The 23,023-nt window shown below is 38.7% G+C and overlaps 1 protein-coding gene across 5 annotated transcripts in view; it reads left to right on the top strand.

Annotated features, from left to right (window-relative positions):
- Nucleotides 1-23,023, top strand: part of MSRB3 (methionine sulfoxide reductase B3) — a 179,318-nt gene that overhangs the window by 89,247 nt on the left and 67,048 nt on the right. For 4 of the 5 annotated variants that reach the window (XM_061416580.1, XM_061416582.1, XM_061416584.1 and 1 more), the window contains one exon: nucleotides 14,855-14,883. The exons of the other annotated variant lie outside the window; for it this stretch is intronic. In XM_061416580.1, the coding sequence (XP_061272564.1) occupies nucleotides 14,855-14,883 (29 nt within the window). The remainder of the gene's footprint in view (nucleotides 1-14,854; nucleotides 14,884-23,023) is intronic. 5 annotated transcript variants of the gene reach the window in all.

Raw genomic sequence — 23,023 nt, 5'->3', positions numbered from 1 at the left:
ACAATACATCCTTGTAGCTGATCTCACACCCAATAATTGAGTAGCAGATACTGTCTTTACAAATGGAAAACATAACTGACTTTTTAAATTCTAATGACTTATTTCAGAATTTTGTAGAAACAGGGAGTAAACTTAAGATTGGAAATCAGATCTTTTTCTCCATGATCTCTTTATTCTTAATTTAGGTTTTTCTCTTCCAATTTTGTGTTGCTTCTTCTGTTTGTGTACAGTGATATCTAAGAAATGAAGGGCTTTGGATTAACTTATTGCTTAGACAACTAAAACATCTATTTTAAACCTGAGATTATTAACTAGTGATTTTTAAGATATAATTCTATGAAATAACATACTCACATGTCTTACTAAACAGAAATTTAAATGATTATTTTATGACTTATAGCTATCACTTAATATTACTCAAATTTTAAAATATTTTTAATAACTAAAGCTGTTATAAAACAACAATGCAGTTAGGTTCTAATGAACTATGTAGCTTGGCCTATAAAGAACTCCTATAGAATTCTGTAAAGTGTAGAGGTTGATCCCCTTTTGTCTTTTCATCCATCTACAGTTGATCTTCTCAGAGGCCATTGATATGTCTAGAGTCTTTGCCTCTATACAAGTCAACCGTGGATTGCTCTTATTTGAGTGTCTTTTGTTGTCTCTCTAAAGTTTTAGGATCTGTCAGTTATTGTGTCTGTCACTAATCTGCTAGCCACAAAATTCTATCATTCTTTTTCTCATTACAACCTAGGATAGAAAAGAAAATTTCCAGGGAAACTAAGAAAACAAATATTATATGTAAAACTGAGGTAGAGCAATAAACTTTACTACCCAGCCCCCAAGTCTCCCTCATGCTCCAGAGAGCATATAACAAGTATGTATACAGCATCAGTGTCAAAGGACCAAGCAGAACCATTGGAATCATCCTTCCACAGTGACATAAAAAGACAAAGAGCCCATTGATTATCATCTTCTGCTGTTCTTACTGGTGGTCTCTGCTCATGTGAAGGAGCAGCTGCCCAATGGTCACAATGCAGTAAAACACTTTGGCAGAATATGGTTTAAAATACTAAGGAAGAATATGTAAATCAAATATATTTTGTACCTGAAATGGGTTAAAGTGTATAAAATCCGTAGACACTTTTATTTCCAGCTGATTTCTAGGTTTGGGGCTTTTATTGGAAGTCTCGGGTTGCTAAATGGCTGACAGAAGAAGAAATGAGATGTAGAAGTTGGCTAGTGTTGCCATAACAAAGTACCGCAGATGGAGGTTTGAACAACAGAAATGTATTGTTTCACGGTCCTGGAGGCCAGAAGTCTGCGATCCAGGTGTCAGAAGGCCTGGTGCCCTTGCAGTTCCTCTCTTTGACTTGTGGGTGGCTGTCTTCACGTGGTCTTCCCTGTGTGTGCGCCTGTGCCCTAATTTCCTTTTCTCATAAGAGCACCAGTCATACTGGATTAGGGCCCACTTGAATGACTTCATTTTAACTCAATTACTTCTTTAAAAGCCCTATTTCCAAATTTACTCACACTCTGAATTACTAGGATTTAAAACTTCAACAGATGAAATTTGGGAGGACACAATTCTGCTTCTAATGTGAAAGTATATTCTGTTCTCCTTAACCCTGATTATTACTTTAAGTGTTTTGAATGTATTCTCAATAGCTAAAGGATCTTTACTTTAAAAGCTTTGTTCTCTCTGCTGCTGTTGCTAAGTCGCATCAGCCGTGTCCAACTCTGTGCGGCCCCATAGACGGCAGCCCACCAGGCACCCCCATCCCTGGGATTCTCCAGGCAAGAACACTGGAGTGGGTTGCCATTTCCTTCTCCAATGTTCTCTCTACAGATATAAATATACACAAGAAACAGATTATTTTAAATGATTAAGTACTAGAAATCATACAGACAGGAAATGATATTGAAATTCAAATAAGGCAGTTATCAATATGGCCTAGAGAAAATTATAGAACCTGGGGAGCCAAAATGACCTTAACAATTGTTTTTTTCAGTCTTATTCATCTGCAGGTTCAAGTTCTAAGAGGTAAATTTTTATCACCTCATACTCACTTTTCCTCCACCCTCTCTTCTCTCCTTTTCTTTTCTTTTTCATTCTTGGAAATTGCAGGAAAATTTAGATAGCTTACCTCTCCATGGGGTAGTTTGTGTGGAGCAGCATTGATTCATTTCAAATGTCTTGTTTTACTAATAAAAAAAAATACAGCTCATAAGTTAAATGACCTCTTGGTTGCTGAACTAGCATCCAACTAGCATCCAATACTGATTTGTATTCCAGTATGCTCTCAAGTGCACTGTGCAGCTCTTTTAGTTAGAGAATGGTGTATTTGTGTTTTAAGGACAAATAAGATTTCTACAGGGTTTCCCAGGTGGTGCTAGTGGTAAAGAACCCACCTGCTAGTGCAGGAAACGCAGAAGATTCAATTTTAGGTTCTATTTTAGGTTCAATTGCTGGGTCGGGAAGATCTCCTGGAGAAGGGCATGGCAACCCATTCCAGTATTCTTGCCTGGAAGATCCCATGGACAGAGGAGCCTGGCAGGCTATGGTCCATAAGATCGCCAAGAGTCGGACACGACTGAAGCGACTTAGCATGCATGCACGCGAGATTTCTGTAGGGCTTCCTAGGTGGTGCTAGTGGTAAAGAACCCATCTGCCAGTGAAGGAGATACAAGAGACGCAGGTTTGATCCCTGGGTCTGGAAGATCACTTGGAGTAGGAAATGGCAACCCATCTTTATTTCCAGCTAATGGAAAATTCCATGGACAGAGGAGCCTGGCAGGCTGTAGTCTCCATGGGACTGCAAAGAGTTAACATGATTGAGTGACTGAGCGAACACACACACACACACACACACACACACACAATTTCTATATTGTGTAATTAAGTAATTTATATTATTTTCTATTAGTCTTTCCTCTTAAATATTTCCAGTTTCTTCAGTTATTTTTATTGCTGTTTTCTCATTTTTTTCTACATGGTGTTGGCACTCATATTAAAATCCCAAGTAAGATATCTATCAGAGTACGTGTGTGCTACTATGTTGCTTTAGTTGTGTCCGACTCTTTGCAACCCTATGGACTTTAGCCCACTAGGCTCTTCTGTTCATGGGATTCTGCAGGCAAGAATACTGGAGTGGGTTGCCATGCCCTCCTCCAGGGGGTCTTCCCAACCCAGGGATCAAACACTGGTCTCCTGCATTGCAGGCAGATTCTTTACTGTCTGAGCCACTAGGGAAACCCATGAATATTGGAATGGGGAGCCTATCCCTTCTCCAAGGGATCTTCCCAACCCAGGGATTGAACGCTTGTCTCCTGTGGCTATTGCATTGCAGGCAGATTCTTTACTGCTGAGCCACCAGGGAAGCCCATCTATCAGCATAATGCATTCTTTCTTTTTATAGTATAGTATTTTGTTTTTACTTGTTAAAATACTATTTGTACTTGTAGCCACAAGCTTTAATACTATTGCTACCATTTTTTAAGTTTTAAATTTAGACTTCTTTTTTAAAAATTTTATTTACTCTATTTTTGCTCCGCTGGGTCTTTGTTGCTGGGCATGGGCTTTCTCTGTGGTGGGGCTGCTCTTTGTTGTGGTGCCTGGTCTCACTGTGGTGGCTTCTCTTGTTGCGAGCATGGGCTCTAAGTGCACAGACTTCAGTAGTTGCAGCACACAGGCTCGAGTGCAGGCTCAGTAGTTGTGGCTCACGGGCTTAGTTGCTCCAAAGCACGTGGGATCTTCCTGGTCCAGGGATCGAACTTGTGTTCAATCTGCCTACACTGGCAGGCAGATTCTTATCCACTGTACCATCAGGAAAGGCCCCTTACTGCTACCTTTTTTCAGATTTTCATACATGCTAGGACCTGACCTAGGCATTTTATAGTATCCTATCATTTAACCTATGTATGTGTTAGTTGCTCAGTCATGTCCAACTCTTTGTGACCCCATGGACTGTAGCCCACCAGGCTCCTCTGTCCATGGAATTCTGCAGGCAAGAATACTGGAGTGGGTAGCCATTCCCTTCTCCAGGGATCTTCCAGACCCAGGGATCAAACCCAGGTATCCTGCCTCCAGAATCTGCAGGCAGATTATTTACTGTCTGAGCCACCAGGGTAGCCCCATCTAACCTATACAAAACTTTTTAAAGTGTAGATACATTGCTGCCATTCTGTAGTTAGTGAAAGCAAGATGTAGAGTGTGATGAACTTCTTGAAAATCACATACGATAGAAAGTGGAAGACCTGGAACTGGGCTCTGATCTGTCTGTCTCCATTGGCTACCTTTCCCATTATTGTTACCTCAGTATTAAGCACTTCATAGACTATATTACTGCTGTGTAAAGTCTCCAGGTTACCAAGGAGGCAGTGATCCCAGTGAAAATGCTAAGATCTGGTTAAGATGAGAGACAAAAACAGTACCAGTGGAAGCAGAACTGTGTCATGGGGAGTAGGAATTTATACAGCTGTGTTGTCTGCAGTAATTACAGTGCTCAGTGAGAGTGATAAATGAAGAAGAATTGTAGCTGCACTCAGCCTGAGCATTCTCAGTAACAGGCTCATGTCAGAGATCTTCTAACAACAAGGTAGGAGGAACTATCTTACCCTTCTGCTCATGATTACCAGTTTAATTTCTAAATTTCTGGTTTCTTAATTTATATTTTTTTTAGTTGAAAAAATTAGGCATGTAGTTAGTGGGTACCTTTTATTTTTATCTCTTTGTTTTTAGTTGTGGTAGCTAACATGTCTTTAAACATTTAAGTTCATTTTGTTTTCTTTCTGCATATTATCTGTCTTTTGTGTTTTATAGCATCATTGTTATCAAAATATAAAGAAATATATCAAAATATAACATAGAGGCCTAAGTTTTAAACACAGTAAGTAGATAGTTCATGACCTAGTACTGCTATGGTAGCAATATCAGTTAGAATATGTTGGGTTAAAAGTAACAGAAATACCCACACAAAAATGGCCTTGCAATGCCCAACTTGGCTTTCTAACTCAGCAGGAACTCTAGAGAAAGACTGTTTTGAAATTGGAGTGACATCAGAGTTCTGGCTTGGCATTTCTACAATTTTCTTGGTCTTTTCCTCCTGGTTACAGGGTTGCTACAGCAATTCTAAGTGTCATATCCTCACATAATAACTTCAAAGGCAGGAAGCAGGGAGAGTGTAGGAAAGGGGCTCTCTCCCTAAACCACCCCAGTCCTTCTCATGAGGGAAAACCTAACCAAGAAGTATCCTGCGCAGGCTTCGCTGCACCTGTCACTGCTCACAGCTGGCCTCCACGCCTGTCCTTGAACCAGTCCCTGACAGAAGGAGTTTAGAATTGCCACAGTTGGCTAAACCTAATAATGATTCGGTCCTGAGGTGGTCACATTTTTAGCACCCTTCAAAAACTTCAACTCTGTTATCAGAGAAGAAGGCGACTGGCAATTACATACATAACTGGTTGTGTCCGCCATAATTATCGAACTCTTTTAGTGTGATCAAATAACTCCATGAACAAAGGTAGAATGAATTACAACTCTGATGAGTGCAAAGGAGTGACTGGTGCTGTAAAAATAGAAACTCTAGGGATTTAATCTAGTCTGGCCACTTGTCTTCAAAGAACTGATAATTAAGCTAATAATGGAGAAAGTTTTAGGAGTTAAGTAGGCGGAGGGGTTAAGAGATACTGGAGTGGATGAGGGGGAGGAAGAGAGAGCTTTCCAAGGAGAGGAAGCATACTGTGTTTATGTAACTGAAAGAGGAGCATAAATATTCACTGCCACTATTACTAGCCTCTGGTCTGAGGAAAGCCTTTGAATTACTTGTAGGGGTAAGAAGAAATTCTTAGACTTATAAGTAGGATCCTGAAATATTGGAATTTCTGATGTCTATATTTTATGAGGGACAACAGGATGGGTTATTAGACTTCGATTGTCCTGGAAAATCCTTGGTATGGAGTTGCCGTGTAAAATACCCAGGCAAAAATCAGTGTGCCCCTCCTATTCCTTCCCTCTAATAACTTTTTGCAGCTACAATCTTTAGTTGACACCCATTAAAAATAATATGAACAGCATCCTCATTCTACATGTCTGAAACCTTTTGAAACATTGACTTCATTAACTTGTAGTTCATACTTACATGAGTCCCATTTAAATTTTTTCAATACAATTGAAAGTAAGCAAAGAGCAGTGGAGACTTTCATGGATTCCTCATAAGAGACAGTAAAAATTTTTAAATAATAAAATAACTTGACTTCAATACACATAGAGCTTTCATAGATACTGGGTTGTGTGTGCTCAGTCACTCAGTCATGCCCAACTCTTTGCAACCCTATGGACCTTGGCCTGCCAGGCTCCTCTGTCCTTGGGATTCTCCAGGCAAGAGTATATTGTCTTGAAGTGGGTTACCATGCCTTCCTCCAGGGGATCTTCCTGACCCAGGGATCAAACTGGCATCTCCTGCATCTCCTGCATTACAGGCAAATTTTTTAACAATGAGCCACCAGGGAAGCCCAGATACTGGGTTATTTCCTGTAAATAGAGAACAGTCGTTTTATAAACTTGTTCAGGACTATAGAGCTCTAATCTATGACTAAAACTGCTTTCTTTTGAAAATCTACAACTTTATTATCAAAAGAATGCATATGTTATTTAATTATTTAAAAAACAATAATGATACTTAAATTTTCCTAGCATCTGCCTTTTATGGTTTTAAAATTCATAAAAACATTTTAGGTTTAAAAATTCAAAAGTTTTAGTTTAAGGCTTTTTTTTTGTTTTTTTAGTGTGATACAATTACAACTGCTCTGACAAGACTCCAAAATAATAATGGCTTAAACACGGTAATCGTTTGGGATTGATATGGTGCTGCCAGTGTGTGTACCATCAGCCAAAGGCTGGTGCGCCACTATCCGCTTCTCTCATGATCTAGGAATGGCTGCTTTAGCTCCAGGAAACAATCAATGCTTCTGCCAGTGGGAAGAGGTGCAGAATTTCGCTTCAATGGCATAACTCATAATTCTTCTCCTTGCATCTTTTGACACGAACTTAGTTCCATGGTCAAAACTAGCTATAAGAGAAGTGGGAAATAGTGTAGAAAAATTGTCTTACCTCAGTAGCCATGTGCCCATCTAAAACTCAGAGATTCTATTTCCAAAATAATAAAGTGGAGAATGGATACTGGATGATAGCAGCGTTGGGGCTATATTCACCGTCTTTCTGCAGTTGCCAAAAGAACTGGTTGAATAGCTTTAAGCTTAGATATAAGTATCTAAGGATACTTAGGAGTATCAAGGAGTGAAATGTGTCTCTGTGGAAACACGATTATATTCATGTATCTTATACCTCATACAACCTTACTTTACACATCTTTGTATTCCTACCATGCAGGATAGTATATGAATGAAAATAAGCACATAAGGAATGTGTTTGGAATGAATGAATGAACACCCCTCTTTGTCTTTCCTGTATTATATGTATTTATGTGAGTTCTTTTTTCACACTTGCCACTTCTTTGTTCCTATCTATATTTTCAGTCAGTCAGTCAGTTCAGACAGTCGTGTCTGACTCTTTGCGACCCCATGAATCACAGCACTCCAGGCCTCCCTGTCCATCACCAACTCTTGGAGTTTACTCAAATTCATGTCATTGAGTCGGTGATGCCATCCAACCATCTCATTTGCTGTTGTACCCTTCTCCTCCCACCTTCAATCTTTCCCAGCATCAGGGTCTTTTTAAATGAGTCAGTTGTTTGCATCAGGTGACCAAAGTATTGGAGTTTCAGCTTCAGCATCTGTCCTTCCAATAAATATTCAGGACTGGTCTCCTTTAGGATGGACTGGTTGGCTCTCCTTGCAGTCCAAGGGACTCTCAAGAGTCTTCTCCAACACCACAGTTCAAAAGCATCAATTCTTCGGCACTCAGCTTTCTTTATAGTCCAACTCTTACATCTGTACATGACTACTGGAAAAAACATAGCTTTGACTAGACAGACCTTTGTTGGCAAAATAATGTCTCTGCTTTTGAATATGCTGTCTAGGTTGGTCATAACTTTCCTTCCAAGGAATAAGCATCTTTTTTAATTTCATGGCTGCAGTCACCATCTTCAGTGATTTTGGAGCCCAAGAAAATAAAGTCTGTCACTGTTTCTACTGTTGCCCCATCTATTTGCCGTGAAATGATGAGACCAGATGCCATGATCTTAGTTTTCTGAATGTTGTGTTTTAAGCCAACATTTTCACTCTCTTCTTTCACTTTTATCAAGAAGCTCTTTAGTTCTTTGCTTTCTGCCATAACGGTGGTGTCATCTATCTGAGGTTATTGATATTTCTCCCAGCAGTTTTGATTCCAGCTTGTGCTTCATCCAGTCCAGTGTTTCTCATGAAGTACTCTGCATATCAGTTAAATAAGCAGGGTGGTAATATATAGCCTTGACATACTCCTTTTCCTATTTGGAACCAGTCTGTTGTTCCATGTCCAGTCCTAACTGTTGCTTCCTGACCTGCATACAAATTTCTCAAGAGGCAGGTCAGGTGGTCTGGTATTCCCATCTCTTGAAGAATTGTCCACAGTTTGTTGTGATCCACACAGTCAAAGGCTTTAGCATAGTCAATAAAGCAGAAATAGATGTTTTTCTGGAACTCTCTTGCTTTTTTGATGATCCAGCGGATGTTGGCAATTTGATCTCTGGTTCCTCTACCTTTTCTAAAACCAGCTTGAACATCTGAAAGTTCACGGTTCATGTACTGTTGAAGCCTGGCTTGGGGGATTTTGAGCATTACTTTACTAGCGTGTGAGATGAGTGCAATTCTGTGGTAACTTGAGCATTCTTTGGCATTGCCTTTCTTTGGGATTGAAATGAAAATGGACCTTTTCCAGTCCTGTGGCCACTGCTGAGTTTTCCATATTTGTTGACATATTGAGTGCAGCACTTTCACAGCATCATCTTAAATAGCTCAACTGGAATTCCATCACCTCGACTAGCTTTGTTCGTAGTGATATTTCCTGAGGCCCACTTGACTTCACATTCCAGGATGTCTGGCTCTAGGTAAGTGATCACACCATCGTGATTATCTGGGTCGTAAAGATCTGTTTTGTATAGTTCTGTGTATTCTTGCCACCTCTTCTTAATATCTTCTGCTTCTGTTAGGTCCATACCATTTCTGTCCTTTATCAAGCCCATCTTTGCATGAAATGTTCCCTTGATATCTCTAATTTTCATGAAGAGATCTCTAGTCTTTCCCATTCTTTTGTTTTCCTCTGTTTCTTTGCACTGAGCACTGAGGAAGGCTTATCTTTCCTTGCTATTCTTTGGAACTCTGCATTCAAATGGGTGTATCTTTCCTTTTTTCCTTTGCCTTTTGCTTCTCTTCTTTTCGTAGCTCTTTGTAAGGCCTCCTCAGACAGCCATTTTGCTTTTTTGCATTTCTTTTTCTTGGGGATGGTCTTGATCCCTGTCTCCTGTACAATGTCACAGTTTATATTTTATTTACTTTCTTAAAGAGGATTTATGAGTAGAGGTGATCAGAGTCCATAGTATGATAGAGGAGTGCTTTGTTTCTCTGTGTATGTATGTGTATATGTAAAATTCAATAGAAATTAAATTAACCAGTTTTCTCTAACCCCAAAACTGATAGTGGTCACTTTTATTATCATATTTTAATTATTATTAGAATAGTTGTGGATTTTTAAAAATATTTATTTTTATTTATTTATTTGGCTATGTCAGATCTTAGTTATAGAACTCGGAATCTCAAGTTTTGGAATGTGGGATCTAGTTCCCTGACCAGGGATTGAACCCAGGCCCACTGCATTGGAAGTTCAAGTCTTAGCCATTGAACCACCAGGGAAGTCCCAGTTGTGGCTTTTTGAAGGTGCAGTACTGTGCCTGAGAATTCTGAAAGTATTTTTTTAAGCTGATACTTAAAGTCATTAATTAGTTTGTGAAAATGTTTCTGTACATTATGTGTATTTTTTGCATGTTGACCAGCTTTCTCTGAAGGAGATAAAATGGTCTGGAGATAACAGTTTCTGACATGATTTTTCATATTGCAAATGAGGCATTTTATAGAGTTTTTGGTTACTATATCTTGTTTTTGGCCCTCTGTTAATTTACAGATTCATTTGTTCAAGTGTTAATTCCTGCTACACATTTAAAAAATTGTCACTTTTCCCATATAATTTTAAAGTTGATATGTTGTATTTTCATTTTTATTCAGTTCAAGAATTTTTTTTTTTGGCATAGCAGACCTTAGTTCCCTGACCAGGGATCAAACCAGCGTCCCTGCAGTGGAAGTATGGAGTCCTAACCACTGGACCACCAGAGAAGTCCCCTGCTACACCTATTTAATGACTGTTAAATACCAGATGCTGTGCTCAGTGCTGGGAACATGAAGAGACCCTTCTGGGCTTGGTGTCAGTGCCACATAGCAGGGGGGGCGGGGGTTGGGGCACACAGTTTGCTATGCCAGGACCCAAACCATGGAGTTACTAAGGTAAGCAAGAACCTCTGGGAGGAGACAGAGGCAGGCAGGCTGCTGCCGGGACTGAGGCGAGTCTGTGGAGTAAACATTTGTCAGTGATGAGCTGGAGGAAAGGTGTTCTAAACTGAGGATACTGGATGAAGGCTGTGAAATAATACGGCAATTGTTGGATTCGGTGAGAGTGAAGGCTACAGTTTAGAGGTGGATTTGAGGCAAGATTACAGGTGGGACAGGAGAACCAGGTCATGGTGGGCCCCTTATACCCCATGCAGAGGAGGGCGAACTTGGTGTCCTTAGGTCAGTCGTTTTTCAATGTTTTTGTCTGTGACCCATTGTAAGACATACTTTTCTACATGATGGCTCATTACTAGGCCTGGCCCCAACATATGCAGGGCCTGGGCAGGAGAACAAGTGGGGATAAAATACAGCTAATTATTTAAAAGTTATAAGTCAAGGAAATAAACTGTTAGAAAAGTTTGCTAACCTACCTTGACAGATAAACCTTGTAACAAAAACAGTGAAAACGGTGTGTAGAATCACTGATATCAAGTAATCAAAGTGAAAATTTTATTTTACTAAGTTTATTTTTATTTATTTATTTTATAGCTATGGGGCATGCAGGATCTTAGTTCCCTGACCAGGGATTGAACCTGTGCCTCAGCAATGGAAGTGCGGGTTTTTAACCACTGGACTGGCAGGGAAGCCCTAGGATAGAGGAGATTTTAAATAAACTTGTCTTCCACCAAAAGACTGTTATTCAGCCTGGGAAAATGCAGAGGTAATGGTAACCAGGCCGAGTGGGAGGGGAGGAGAAGCTTCCCTCAACCTTCTCTTCCAATGGTTATGCAATCCGTAAGAGAAAAACCTTTCTTTTCTTCTTCATTGAGGGAGAGACTCTTTTTTTTCTGCCACAGGGTCTATACTCCTCCCCACTCTCCATTCCCACCAGCCAGGCCCCCAGTTCCAAGGCCATCAAGACCGTGACAGTCTGGCCTAAGGGGCAACCCCTGGCTTCTTGATCCTCCCAGCTGTCCACTCTCACAGGAGGGTTTGAATGAAGAATTCTCTGAGCAGGAATGTGGAAGAATAGGAAAAGCATTTTGCTCTGCCCTCTTTGTTTCCCCTTCCTTCTGCCCTCAGGTTCAAACTCCATCCTTCAAGGAGCAGCCTTTGGCCTCTGCTTGAGCTGGAGACACACACACAGTAGTAGCACAAGTTGACTGTAAAAGATCCACATAGGCTGAAGAAGTCAGCTCAGGGCGATTTGGGCCGAAAATGCTGAGGACTTTGGTACTTGGAGCTTCCAGGGGAATAAGAGACTCCTTGCCTGGTGGAGAGGAGAGTGCAGCCAGAGGAAGGCCAGAGCAGATGTTCTTTGCTCATTTGTAAGGCTGCTACTGCTACTGCCAAGTCGCTTCAGTCGTGTCCGACTCTGCGCGACCCCATGACGGCAGGCCATCAGGCTCCACCGTCCCTGGGATTCTCCAGGCAAGAACACTGGAGCGGGTTGCCATTTCCTTCTCCAATGCATGAAAGTGAAAAGTGAAAGTGAAGTCGCTCAGTCGTGTCCGACTTAGTGGCCCCATGGACTGCAGCCTACCAGGCTCCTCCGTCCATGAGGTTTTCCAGGCAAGAGTACTGGAGTGGGGTGCCATTGCCTTCTCTGTTTGTAAGGCTAGTAACTGGCTAGTATGCATATGCGTGAAAACACACACACACACACACACAAATGCATGCACTTCTACCTAAAAGTTATACAAAACTGCACATGCTCTCAATATGGGATGCATCTATCTCTGTTCTACTTCATTAAAAAAAATACTAATCATAATCCACTAAATTAATTGTATAATCCACTCATGGGTCAATTTGTGATTTAAGTTTGGAAAAACTCTGCACAGTTGTTGGGTGGTGGTGATAATGTGATCAGATTAATGTTTGGAAAACACCTGGCAGCTGATTAGATGATGGGTTGGAAGAGAGGCGGGATACTGGTTATGAGATGGTTGAGCTAAAGTGTTAGTTGCTCAGTCGTGCCCGACTGTTTGCAACCCGATGGACTATAGCTGGCAAAACTCCTCTGTCCATGGAATTCTTCAGGCAAGAATACTGGAGTGGGTTGCTTTTCTCTTCTCCAGGGGATCTTCCTGACCCAGGGATCAAACTCTGGTCTCCCACATGGCAGGTAGATTCTTTACCTTCTGAGCCACCAGGGAAGCCCTAGATAGGCCTAAAGGTGGTAAGAATGAGGATAGAGAGGAGGGGGAAGGTAGTACAATCAACAGGTTTGGGTGACTAGTTAGATATTGGGGGTACAGAAGAAAACTAGAATAGCATCATCATTTCTGGCTCAAAAGGATAGGAAATAGAGCAGGAGAATTGTATTTGTGGGAAAAGAAAATGAATTCAGTTTAGTATGTGTGGCATTTGAGGTCACAGCACAATGTTCAGGCAGGATTTTAGTGGGAGAGAGGCTTAGTAAAGTGGGGACTGTAACAGGGCTGTTGGGTATTAGGAAGCCATTGAGAAAACTTAGCAAGGACAGATCCTCGTGGTTCACAGAGTAACTATGTTGGGAGGTGAGGAAAGGAAGATGTGCAGTAAAGGTTAGAGTCTATCCTCTCAGTATACTCACTTGTAAAGCCAGGAAGAAAAAGGGATAACAAGAGTATGACACAGGTTTGAAGGAGGGTTTTAAGTTAATTCTGGAGCTCTTCTATACATAAGGGAGGAGGAACCTGGGGAGACTCAGATATTGAAGATTTAACAGGAAGAAGGAGCAATTGCTGTAGCCTGGTTTCAGGGGAGATGACAGAGTGCCCTTTCGGACATGAGTGTAGGTAATGTTAGCAGGAGGAGCACCTCTTACACAGGATGCATGGGGAGGCAGGGATTTCCCTTTATAGACATTTGTTGACATACAGACATTTCCCGTTATAGGCATATGCACCAGGCAGTAGGCCGATGCTGTGGCCGAGCACTCTAGTAAGGCATAGTCTAGTGGAGAAGACAGGCAAGGAGACCAGCAGGACAACGTGTGGTGAGTGTTGCCGTTTAGAGTTATGCCCAGAGATGTGGGAAACAAAGTGGGCATGACGCCAGACTTTCCAGAAGAGGAGAGGACAAAAGGTAAAAGAAGGTTTGCACCTGAAACAGGAATCAGGGGCACCTGAGAAAAGGATCGAGCTGAGGACGACAGTGGGGCCAGGGTTTGAGACAGATACGAGCCTGGATTACAGCGGTGGCTGTTGATAACCATGGTTGTAATAATCCTTTTTTTGTGTTTATGATTATTGACTTTGTTGAAGGCTCAGCTGAAACTTTATTTGGGAATACTTGAGAAAACGAATTTTTATGTCAAAGGAACCTGCTTCTTGCTTATCCTTTCCCCTTTCCTCCTTTGATGACTTTTCTTGAAGCTAATTTAGGTAAAGAAAGCCACCACTTCCAAAAGTGCTTTGGTACCCTGGCGTAATTTCAAAGAAATCTCCTTTCCCACTTAGTTAACTACATTTCCTCAGGAAAAAAAAAAAAAAAACTTCTCTGTCAATGTAACATCCTTTAACAGGACTCCTGCTGGTCGGTTCTTGTATCTTGCTGTGGCAGCTGTGAACATATATACTATTGATTGTTAATGTGTGATATAAATCCAACTGGAGCATGCCCACTAATTGGTTTGAGAGCTAGATATAGACAATGCTGTCTTATAGTAGCTTGTGTAGATAGGCCTAGTCACAGGGTTAATTCTGCTTGACAGCACATCAGCAGCATCTTGAGAGTAATTACCCAACAGAAGTTTTCCCACAGCCAGACTGAGAGCTTCAAAGGCTTCTGAATTTACAACCAGTATTAACCTATATCTGAAACATCATGTTCCCACAAGGGCTCAGATTTTTTTTTCTCCTTCTTATTAAATGTATGGGGTTACTAGGTTCATTTACTCTGTGAAGAACTTAGTGAAAAATTACTTGATTTTGAATAATTGAAAATCTTTAATAATAAGTAAAAAGGATAATTTAAAATTTGAGAGTTTTTTAAGTTGCTTTATATATTACTGAAAAGTTAATCTGTAAAGGTTAGCTGCCTTTTTTTTTTGTTTTACAAAATTTATTCTCTTTCTCTCTCAAAAAAATGCTGAAAAGTTAATATCTTTTCCATACTGTGCCATCTCTATGGATATATACATGTTTAGAGGACCTAAGGTTATACATGCACTTAAAATGGTTAAAATAAATATGTATTTACATTTTAAAAAGCTATCTTACTTGTTGACCAATGTACTGAAATCTGTAACTATTACATCTTTCCCCCTTCTTAAGTTACTGTTTAATAAGCAAGTTTTATATTGTAAAAAATTTCTTTCCCTTTGCAGGTCAGAAACCAAATTTGACTCCGGTTCAGGTATGTTTATATTAATAATGTTATTCTGAGTATATTTTATTTACATTATTCTCTGAGGAGTAATTCATCAGATCAAGAACCATTTTGATTTTAAACAGACTAGGCAGTCTCTTTTCAAAACATGAACCCCACCTCAAAGCAGGACTATTGACTGTTTGGAATCATAAGTTATTAAGATGTTCACTTTGGGATTCTCGATGGTTCTGAAATAAGTACTAAAGGCTCTATATCTGCAGAGTTTCATTTTAAAAGCAAAGGTGAAGGTCATAGATACTCATTGCTAAAAACAGAATGTTATTCTCTCAGTGGACAAAAATCCTGAATAATTTGAAGGTTCTCTGCAAGTGACTTGCCATCACATATGGGTAATAGATACATTTAATCCAGCAAACTGTGAAGGGTTTTAGCCAGTAGAAATAGAGATTTGTCTATGACTTATTCATTTGTTAAAATTTGTTTTGCCAGGGATGTGGGTGATGGGAAACGAAGGTCACCTTAAGTCATCGTTTCGGCTCTGTCAAGACAAAGTTTACATTCTCACAAACAGTGGCATGTCAGCCTCACTGGGTGTTTTCTTCTCATTAAGCATGAATATAGCTATATAATCCTTACACTTGACTGTGTCCTCATGTCACTAGCTGAGATTTCCGCGCTCCAGAGTTTCTGACGGTGTTTACGATTAAAGGACCAAAATTACCTCATGTTCAGTACAAAGGAATTATGCCTTTTATCGAAGTATTAATAGATAAACATTAATTTTCAATTCCAGAAGAAAATAATTTGCAGAAAAATATATAACTCATTGAATTTACAAGTAACATTCTTACTCTGGTTTGAGTCCAGTATGTTTTAACTTTAAAAAAAGCTTTTGTTTGTTATGTTCACAAAGGAACCAAGGACTGTACTTTTTGATGGTGATGTTAAGGAGCTGATATGTTTTTCTTCTTCAAAAACTGTATCTTTTATTGTATGGCTTAATGAATTTGTTCAACTTGGCATGAGACCCTTTAAATATGACATCTGTACGTGTGCGTTAACAACTTCACCCAATTTAAGAACTGTGATATCAGAAATCTTTCCATTCTGTGTGCTCTTGAGCTTCTGAGTCACATGTGACAGTGATAATAGAAGGTAAACATTTCTGGTTTACAGTGTTGATGATGTGGAGACTAAAGGCATGATGGCATGGTATCCATTCTTTTGACTTTTTTTTTTAATTGATTCATAGGAGTAAAATAGGGTAAAATATTCAAAATAGGGTAAAAAGTCTTTGTCATTTTTAAATAGTTTAAATATTCAAATACAATAAAAGAGAAATAGAAAAAAGTGAGGATTAATTTTTACATAAAACTGCCTTTTTATCATTGCCAATCAGCCATCAAATACTTACTAAAAATCCCATTGATTATGGTCAAATCCCTTAAAAATCAAGTCAAAAACTGGGTTTAGCCTACAGGATCTGGAATATAACTTTTAAAAATGAAAAAGTCCACTAAGTTCATTTTGAAGGCAAAACCTGGAAATAGTGTATAAAACTGAAATATTAGGCAGCTATTGTCAAAGTTAGAAAATTTATGTTAAATTTTCAAATCCAAATTAAAGTGTGCTGCTAAATTCCTGTAGTGAAGGTTAGTATTTATCATGAAAATAGTTATAACATCTGTACAGGCACACATCTTTCACTCTTGTGACCAAAGATTTTGTTCATGATTCTTATTTTTTCTAAGTCTTAATTTTTTTTAAACATGTTTCATGCACAACATCTGCCTGTCTCTGAAAGCTCCAAAGTTTTGTGCTCTGAAAAATCTTACAGGGAATATGATTAAATGTTTATTTTTTCTTTTAATTTTGAATCTAAATATGTCATGGAAAGAATTCAGATGGTTTCAAGTTAAGAATCAGGTAATTCTTTTTTTTCTCATAAATTCTTTTAGCTTAATATCAAAAGAAGGGATCATGACAAAGAAAGCTAGAAATGTATTCTTTGGCATTCTATAGCATGCGAACCTTGGTTAGAATAAGGTAGCATGTTGGAACAATTAAATATATGACTTTAATAGGTTCAGGTTCTCTATTGTTCATCAAATACAGAAAGTAAACTAGCTCTGTTTAATGTTGTATACAACTGTAACAGTGTTCCTGACAAAGTAAGATTTTTAAATGAAGGAAGATGCTGATCTTACTAAGAAAAAGAAAAGCTCTTAAAAAAATAAATAGTGTGGTCAATGACTAGCCATAAAGGAAAGAATTTCAAAGTAAAAAAAAAAAATATATATATATATATATGTGTGTGTGCGTGTGTGTGTACAGTTTATTTGGGTCCTTCAAGTAAAGCACCCAACTTATGCAGCTTACTGCATATTTGCAGTTTGTATAAATGAGTTTCAGGCTGTAGAGTGAGATTCAGAAGGAAGGAAGGAAAGTTTTCATTGTCAGAACATGGTGAAAAATGTCACTTTTTAAATATATATATAAAATGTCACTTTTTAAATGATCAGCCTAGGAAGTGTTTTAATTTTTTCTTATCAAAGTTGTATAGATTTTTTCTACGAAAGCAGATTCACAAACAATTTTGCACATTTAAAGTTTAAAAAATTTTTAAATGAAAAAGTTTCAACTGTATATAAAAGTAGAGGGTATAGTATAGTAAGCACATACGCATTCATCATCTAGCTTTTACTGTTATCAATACTTTGCCTTTTGTTTCAGTTTTCTGTTTTTGGTTGAATTATCTTAAAGTGAAATACATTTCATGTGATTTTTAAAACCTGAAAATTATAAATTGTGTTGACTTACTGAAATAAGTCAGTTATTTTTCTGAGGTTTTCATTTATCTCAGAAATTTGAGTCACATACGAATTCTTATGGAAAGGATCTTGACATTACCGTGTCCACATTCAGTTGGAGATTTTGGAAGTTCTATTCATGTGGTGAAGGTTAAGAAAAAATCAGAAGGTGCTGAATTAATTCTAATCTGAGAACCCCAGAATTGTTCTGTTCTCAAGACTAATTTGATGCAAACTTTAGCTACCGTCTAGCTGTGTCCTCTATGTACCGAGTTGTATCCTGTTTAACCCCCATTTCTATTTATAACCCAGTGACCTAAAGGTGAGCTTTGCCAATTGAGAACAATCAGCCTACCTTGTTTCTAAAGGAGTTTTAAGGGTTCCATTTTAATACTGTTTCCTAGTTAATGTACTAATGTTGCTTGTCTATGATCCTGAGTAGTTGGTGATTTTACTAATAGAGTAAAACAGACTTCCTTTTATGTTCAGAAGTAGCAAGAGGCAGTGCTCTTCTCCCCACCTCCCAAGAAGGGAAGTTAGTTGATGCTGGAGGAAGCAGAACACTGAGTTTCGTGTAGTGATTAAACATGAAAGCCATATATCAAACCTCAGGAGAAACATGCTTTTGAAAGAGGCAGAGAACTGTGGAGCATATTGCGTGATAGGCTATGTCAACAGAGCCCTGGAGGTCAGTGTGTGGATGCAAACCAATTAAATAAAGACCTTACTGGCTTTGCTTTCTATCATCTGGATGGGGAGAATCACAAGTTAACATGCACAGGGCTGAAGTGTAAACTTTGCTTGAATAAGCTAGGCACCTTTGGAAACTTCATTAACTCTTTCAATTCACTACCAAGTTTGGTTGGGTTTTGTCTTGTGTGTTGTTGTTGTTTTTTAAAAATTTAACCCAAGTCCTTAGGAAGTTAAAACAAAACCCAGACTGTATGCTCTCTTGGCCTTTCCGTACATACCTATCAGCAAAGGTGCCAGTGATGAGCAGAACCGAAGACAAAGCAAAGAATGCATTGCTGAAAAGATCAAAGTTGGCTGTGTAGTCAAATTTCAGTGACGTGAGCGTGTCTTTTAAAAAACAACCCGTTTGGAAAAGCAGAGCTCTTGCAGAATAACTGGAAAAAGATGTTTTTTCTCATCTCCTGAATTCTGGGTATGAGGAAAAGATATAGTTAGAATTTACTAGCTACTACATAACATCAGGATATTGTTATTTCTGTTCTATTAAAATAGTTTTTTGACCAAGAAGAACATGAAACCTATAAGTTAAAAACTGTATGGTAAGGACTTCCCAGAGTCTTACATTTTGTGGTCCTCACCTTCTCAGGCAGTGTTTGGGTGAGAAAATGAAATACCAAGTTAAATGGTATAGTTTCATGGTCCATAAACATTCAAAACAAAGATTTTTTTTTTTCCTGTAGAGTCATGTTGGCTGAGAAAGTGAATAAGCTTATGTTTAGTGGTTGTTGATTCTGGACTGCTTGGAATAGCAGTACTAAGGAAATGGGCTCATAGAACACAGCAACTCAAAGGTATAAGATTTCATGAAAGCAAATTATGAAGGATTAAGAAACCTAATGAGCATGGTTTAGTGCGGAGAGTGGAGGAGAGAGCTCACTATTAAATAAAGTCCAAGAGTGTACAAGGTTAGGAGATCCTAAAAGACACGATAATAAAAGGCACAACAGAATATAATTATCCTGAAAGAGAGAGAAAGGAAAAAAAAAAAAACCCTCAAAAGCTCCAAGGAACAAAAAGCAGCTAGTGTCGCTTTTAAGATCTGTAGTTGAAAAGGAGTCTACACCAGGGAAAGGAAATCAAAGAATATAATCAGTTAAAGCTTGAGGCAAAAACATATGGGTGGTGAAAAATAGAGTGGGCTGTTAACAGTGGTCACTAAATTAAGGAAAATAGGGAATTTGAATATAGAACTAGAATTTTGAAAGTTTATTAGCAAATGAGACAATCTGCCTAACATAGTAAGCCTTTCTCAAGAAATATTAATAAGGAAAGCATTTTCAGATCTTATAAATATGAGAATATGTTGACAATATCATTTTACTCCTACAAATCTATTTGTTATTTTAGATTTCTTATTTTTGAGGTTCTCTTAACAGTGAAGAGCCAGGAAATAAAATATAAATCTCTGTAAGAATATTGAAGTCTGTCTTTGGGCATCATTCAACATATATTTATTAGGCATACTACATGCCAGATGCTGATACTCTACCTCTGAGCAGAGGGGATACAATTCCTTCTCTCATAGACTCTTAGCTGGTTGGTCTGTTATACAAATTCACATGAATTTCTTTGCATATTTAGCTGAGAAGGGCTACCGAGGTTAAATTTAGATCCAGATGGTGTGCTAAAGAACTCTTGATATTTAGATATAAGCTAATATATTTTAAATTTTGTTAAATTCACCTTTCTTTACTTTGTTCAAAGCATCTCACTGCTTTCTACCTTAAAGAAAACACTTTTAAGAGAACAACCTAATAATGCTAATGGCTAGTGTTTAGTTTTTCTATAGCTTTTAATAAGGAGTGAAATTTCACATTTGATTATCATTAAGAGAGATTAACTTAGAAGAGAACAATGACAAATGTTTGTGAATACCATTCTCTTCACTTTTATTTATTTTTTAATTCGTTCTTTTACTGGATCATATTCAAGGTTGCCCTGGAAAATCAGGCAACCTCCTCTGCAACAATCTCATGGGATTGTGTGGAATCACTTAGAGGGGACATAGCCCTTCATTTACCTTTTACAGACTAGAGACCAGGAAGCAGTGGGGCCTGGTGGCAAAGTACTGAGGTGCTGGAGCAGATAAATCTGAGTGAAGATTTATCTCTCTTTACTTCTAATAATTTTCAATTGGTTTTCTTGGATTTCATGTATAATCATTATGTCATAGACTTAAATTTTGTGCTTTCATTCCTTCTAATTTGCAATTAAAGCATTTAAAACCATAAATTTCCTTCATCAAAGCTTTAACTGACTCCGAGATTTTTTTAAATCATATTTTAAGTAGCTGCCGTTTTGATTTTCTTTTGGACACACTGATTATTTAGGAAAGTGTTTTTTTGAACTTCCAAACTTTCTACTTGCTACTTTTGTTTGGTAATTTTCAGTTTCATTGCTTTGGTGGTCAAAGAATGTGACCTTATTACTTTTTTACTAAGTTTATCGTTCTGTACTTACTAGATTTTTATCTTGGGGCCTAGTTGGTGTTTAATTTTTATAACTCTATTTGAAAACTAGATTCTCTGCAACATAAGGAGTGTGATACATAGTTATTAGATCAACCCAATTCATCATTTTTACCATTATTTGTTTGTTTTATTCTACCTGACAAAGACTTTGAGAGGAGAGATAATTTGTCATTCAGTGTTTTTTCTCCTGAATTCTGCCTCCTTAAGTATCACCATCTCTGTGTTGTCTGCTCTAGGTACTCTATATATTCTGGCACTTGCCATCTTGCTCAGGTCACAGATTGCACTTGTCCTTCTGTAGAGAACATTATTCCAGAGCAGTGCTCATTGAAATGAAAGCTGCTCTAATTAGTAAACTTCTTGTTGTTGTTCAGCTGCTAAGTCGTGTCTGACTCTTTGCAACTCCATGGACCGTAGCCCACTAGGTCCCTCTGTCAATGGGATTCTCCAGGCAAGAATACTGGAGTGGGCTGCTATTTCCATCTCCAGAGGATCTTCACAATCTAGGGATTGAACCTGCATCTCTTATATCTCCTGTAATGGCAGGCAGATTCTTTACTGCTGAGCCACCAAGGAAGCCCAATTAAGAAACTTATGTTATTCCAAATTTATATGTGAAGCAAGAAGCTGTTTTACCATTGTAAATACAAGTGTTTTCCTCTTCCCTCTTGCCCTTGATACCATAACTTTATCAGGAAAAAGGCTCTGCCCCATTATATGATGCAAACCTTTGTTTTCTCCACTTAGCATCCTCCCCTACTTCTCCATCTGTCTGGCAAGATTCTATTTGCCTTTTAAGGCTCAGCTCAGGCATCACTCCCTCAATTAAATATAGTCTTCCTTAACACCTCCCCAGAAATTCATCATCCCTTCCACTGTACAAACACTGGATCTTGTATTTACATTTACTATAGCATTTATTATCTGCTATAATTATTTGTGTGGATCCCTCTTTCTCTCCAAGTCTATGACTTTTTTTGAAGGCAAGAATCATGTCTTATTCACCTTTATAAATTTGGTATCTGGTGTGAGATAATTAGTTAATAAACAAAAATGCAATGAGATTGGGAGTCTTTGTTCTGTTTTCCAGCTGTGATCGAAATGCTTAACTAACGACCGAAGATTTATCCTCCCCTTTCATGGTGTAGAGTTGTTGCTGGGAAGTGGCTCCTCAGCCAGAGATTACAGTTTCCAGCCCCTTTGCATCTGTGTGGGGACATATGACTAATTCTCCCAGTGGAGTATATGTCATTTCTGGGCTAAGTGGATTAAGTATCCAGTAAGCTTTCCCACATCTCACTTCCCCTTCTGAGGTGACATCAGGGGTATATGTTGAACATGATGGCATCACAGTATGGAAAGAGTCTTGGTTCCTGAGTCATACTTGGAAGAGATCCACTCAGGAGAGCTCTTCATCCAGGAACATCTTCATTGGCCTTTATGTAGAGGGAAATAAACTTTTACTGTAATAGGCCACTAAGATTTTGCCATTGTTTATTAGGGAAGCTAATGTTCCATACCCTGAATAGCCCAGTGCCTAGAATATTCCCTGGTAAATAGTTAGTAGTCACTGATTACTTCTGATTAAATGATAAAATTAATGGCTATGGATGACATTATCTATTAATAACCTAAAGAAAGAAAGAAAGTGAAGTCGCTCAGTTGTGTCTGACTCTTTGCAACCCCGTGGACTGTAGCCTACCAGGCTTGTCTGTCCATGGGATTCTCCAGGCAAGAATACTGGAGTGGGTTACCATTTTCTTCTCCAGGGGATCCTCCCGACCCAGGGATTGAACCCAGGTCTCCCACATTGGAGGCAGACGCTTTAACCTCTGAGCCACCAGTAACCTAAAGATGATCCTTTAAACTAATGATCTTACAAATATAGTATACTATGTTCTGTGTGATCACTGGGCCCGTCAGTTAGTGATTGTCACAGTAACAAAGTGTGAAAGGACACCATAAGAAGCAGTGACTTAAAGCAACAGTAGTTTATTTGTGCTCACACATCTACGGCTTGGGTGGGAGTTGGTTGACATAAACTAGTCACAGGTTAGGTTCAGGTCTGCTTCACAAGTCTTATCATTAATGGTAAAAGAGAAGGCAAGCCCCACTGTGCAAGCACATTTC

The sequence above is a fragment of the Bos javanicus genome, chromosome 5 (assembly GCF_032452875.1).
Source record: "Bos javanicus breed banteng chromosome 5, ARS-OSU_banteng_1.0, whole genome shotgun sequence".
NCBI lineage: Eukaryota > Metazoa > Chordata > Mammalia > Artiodactyla > Bovidae > Bos > Bos javanicus.
This window is presented reverse-complemented; position numbering and strand designations above follow the sequence as displayed.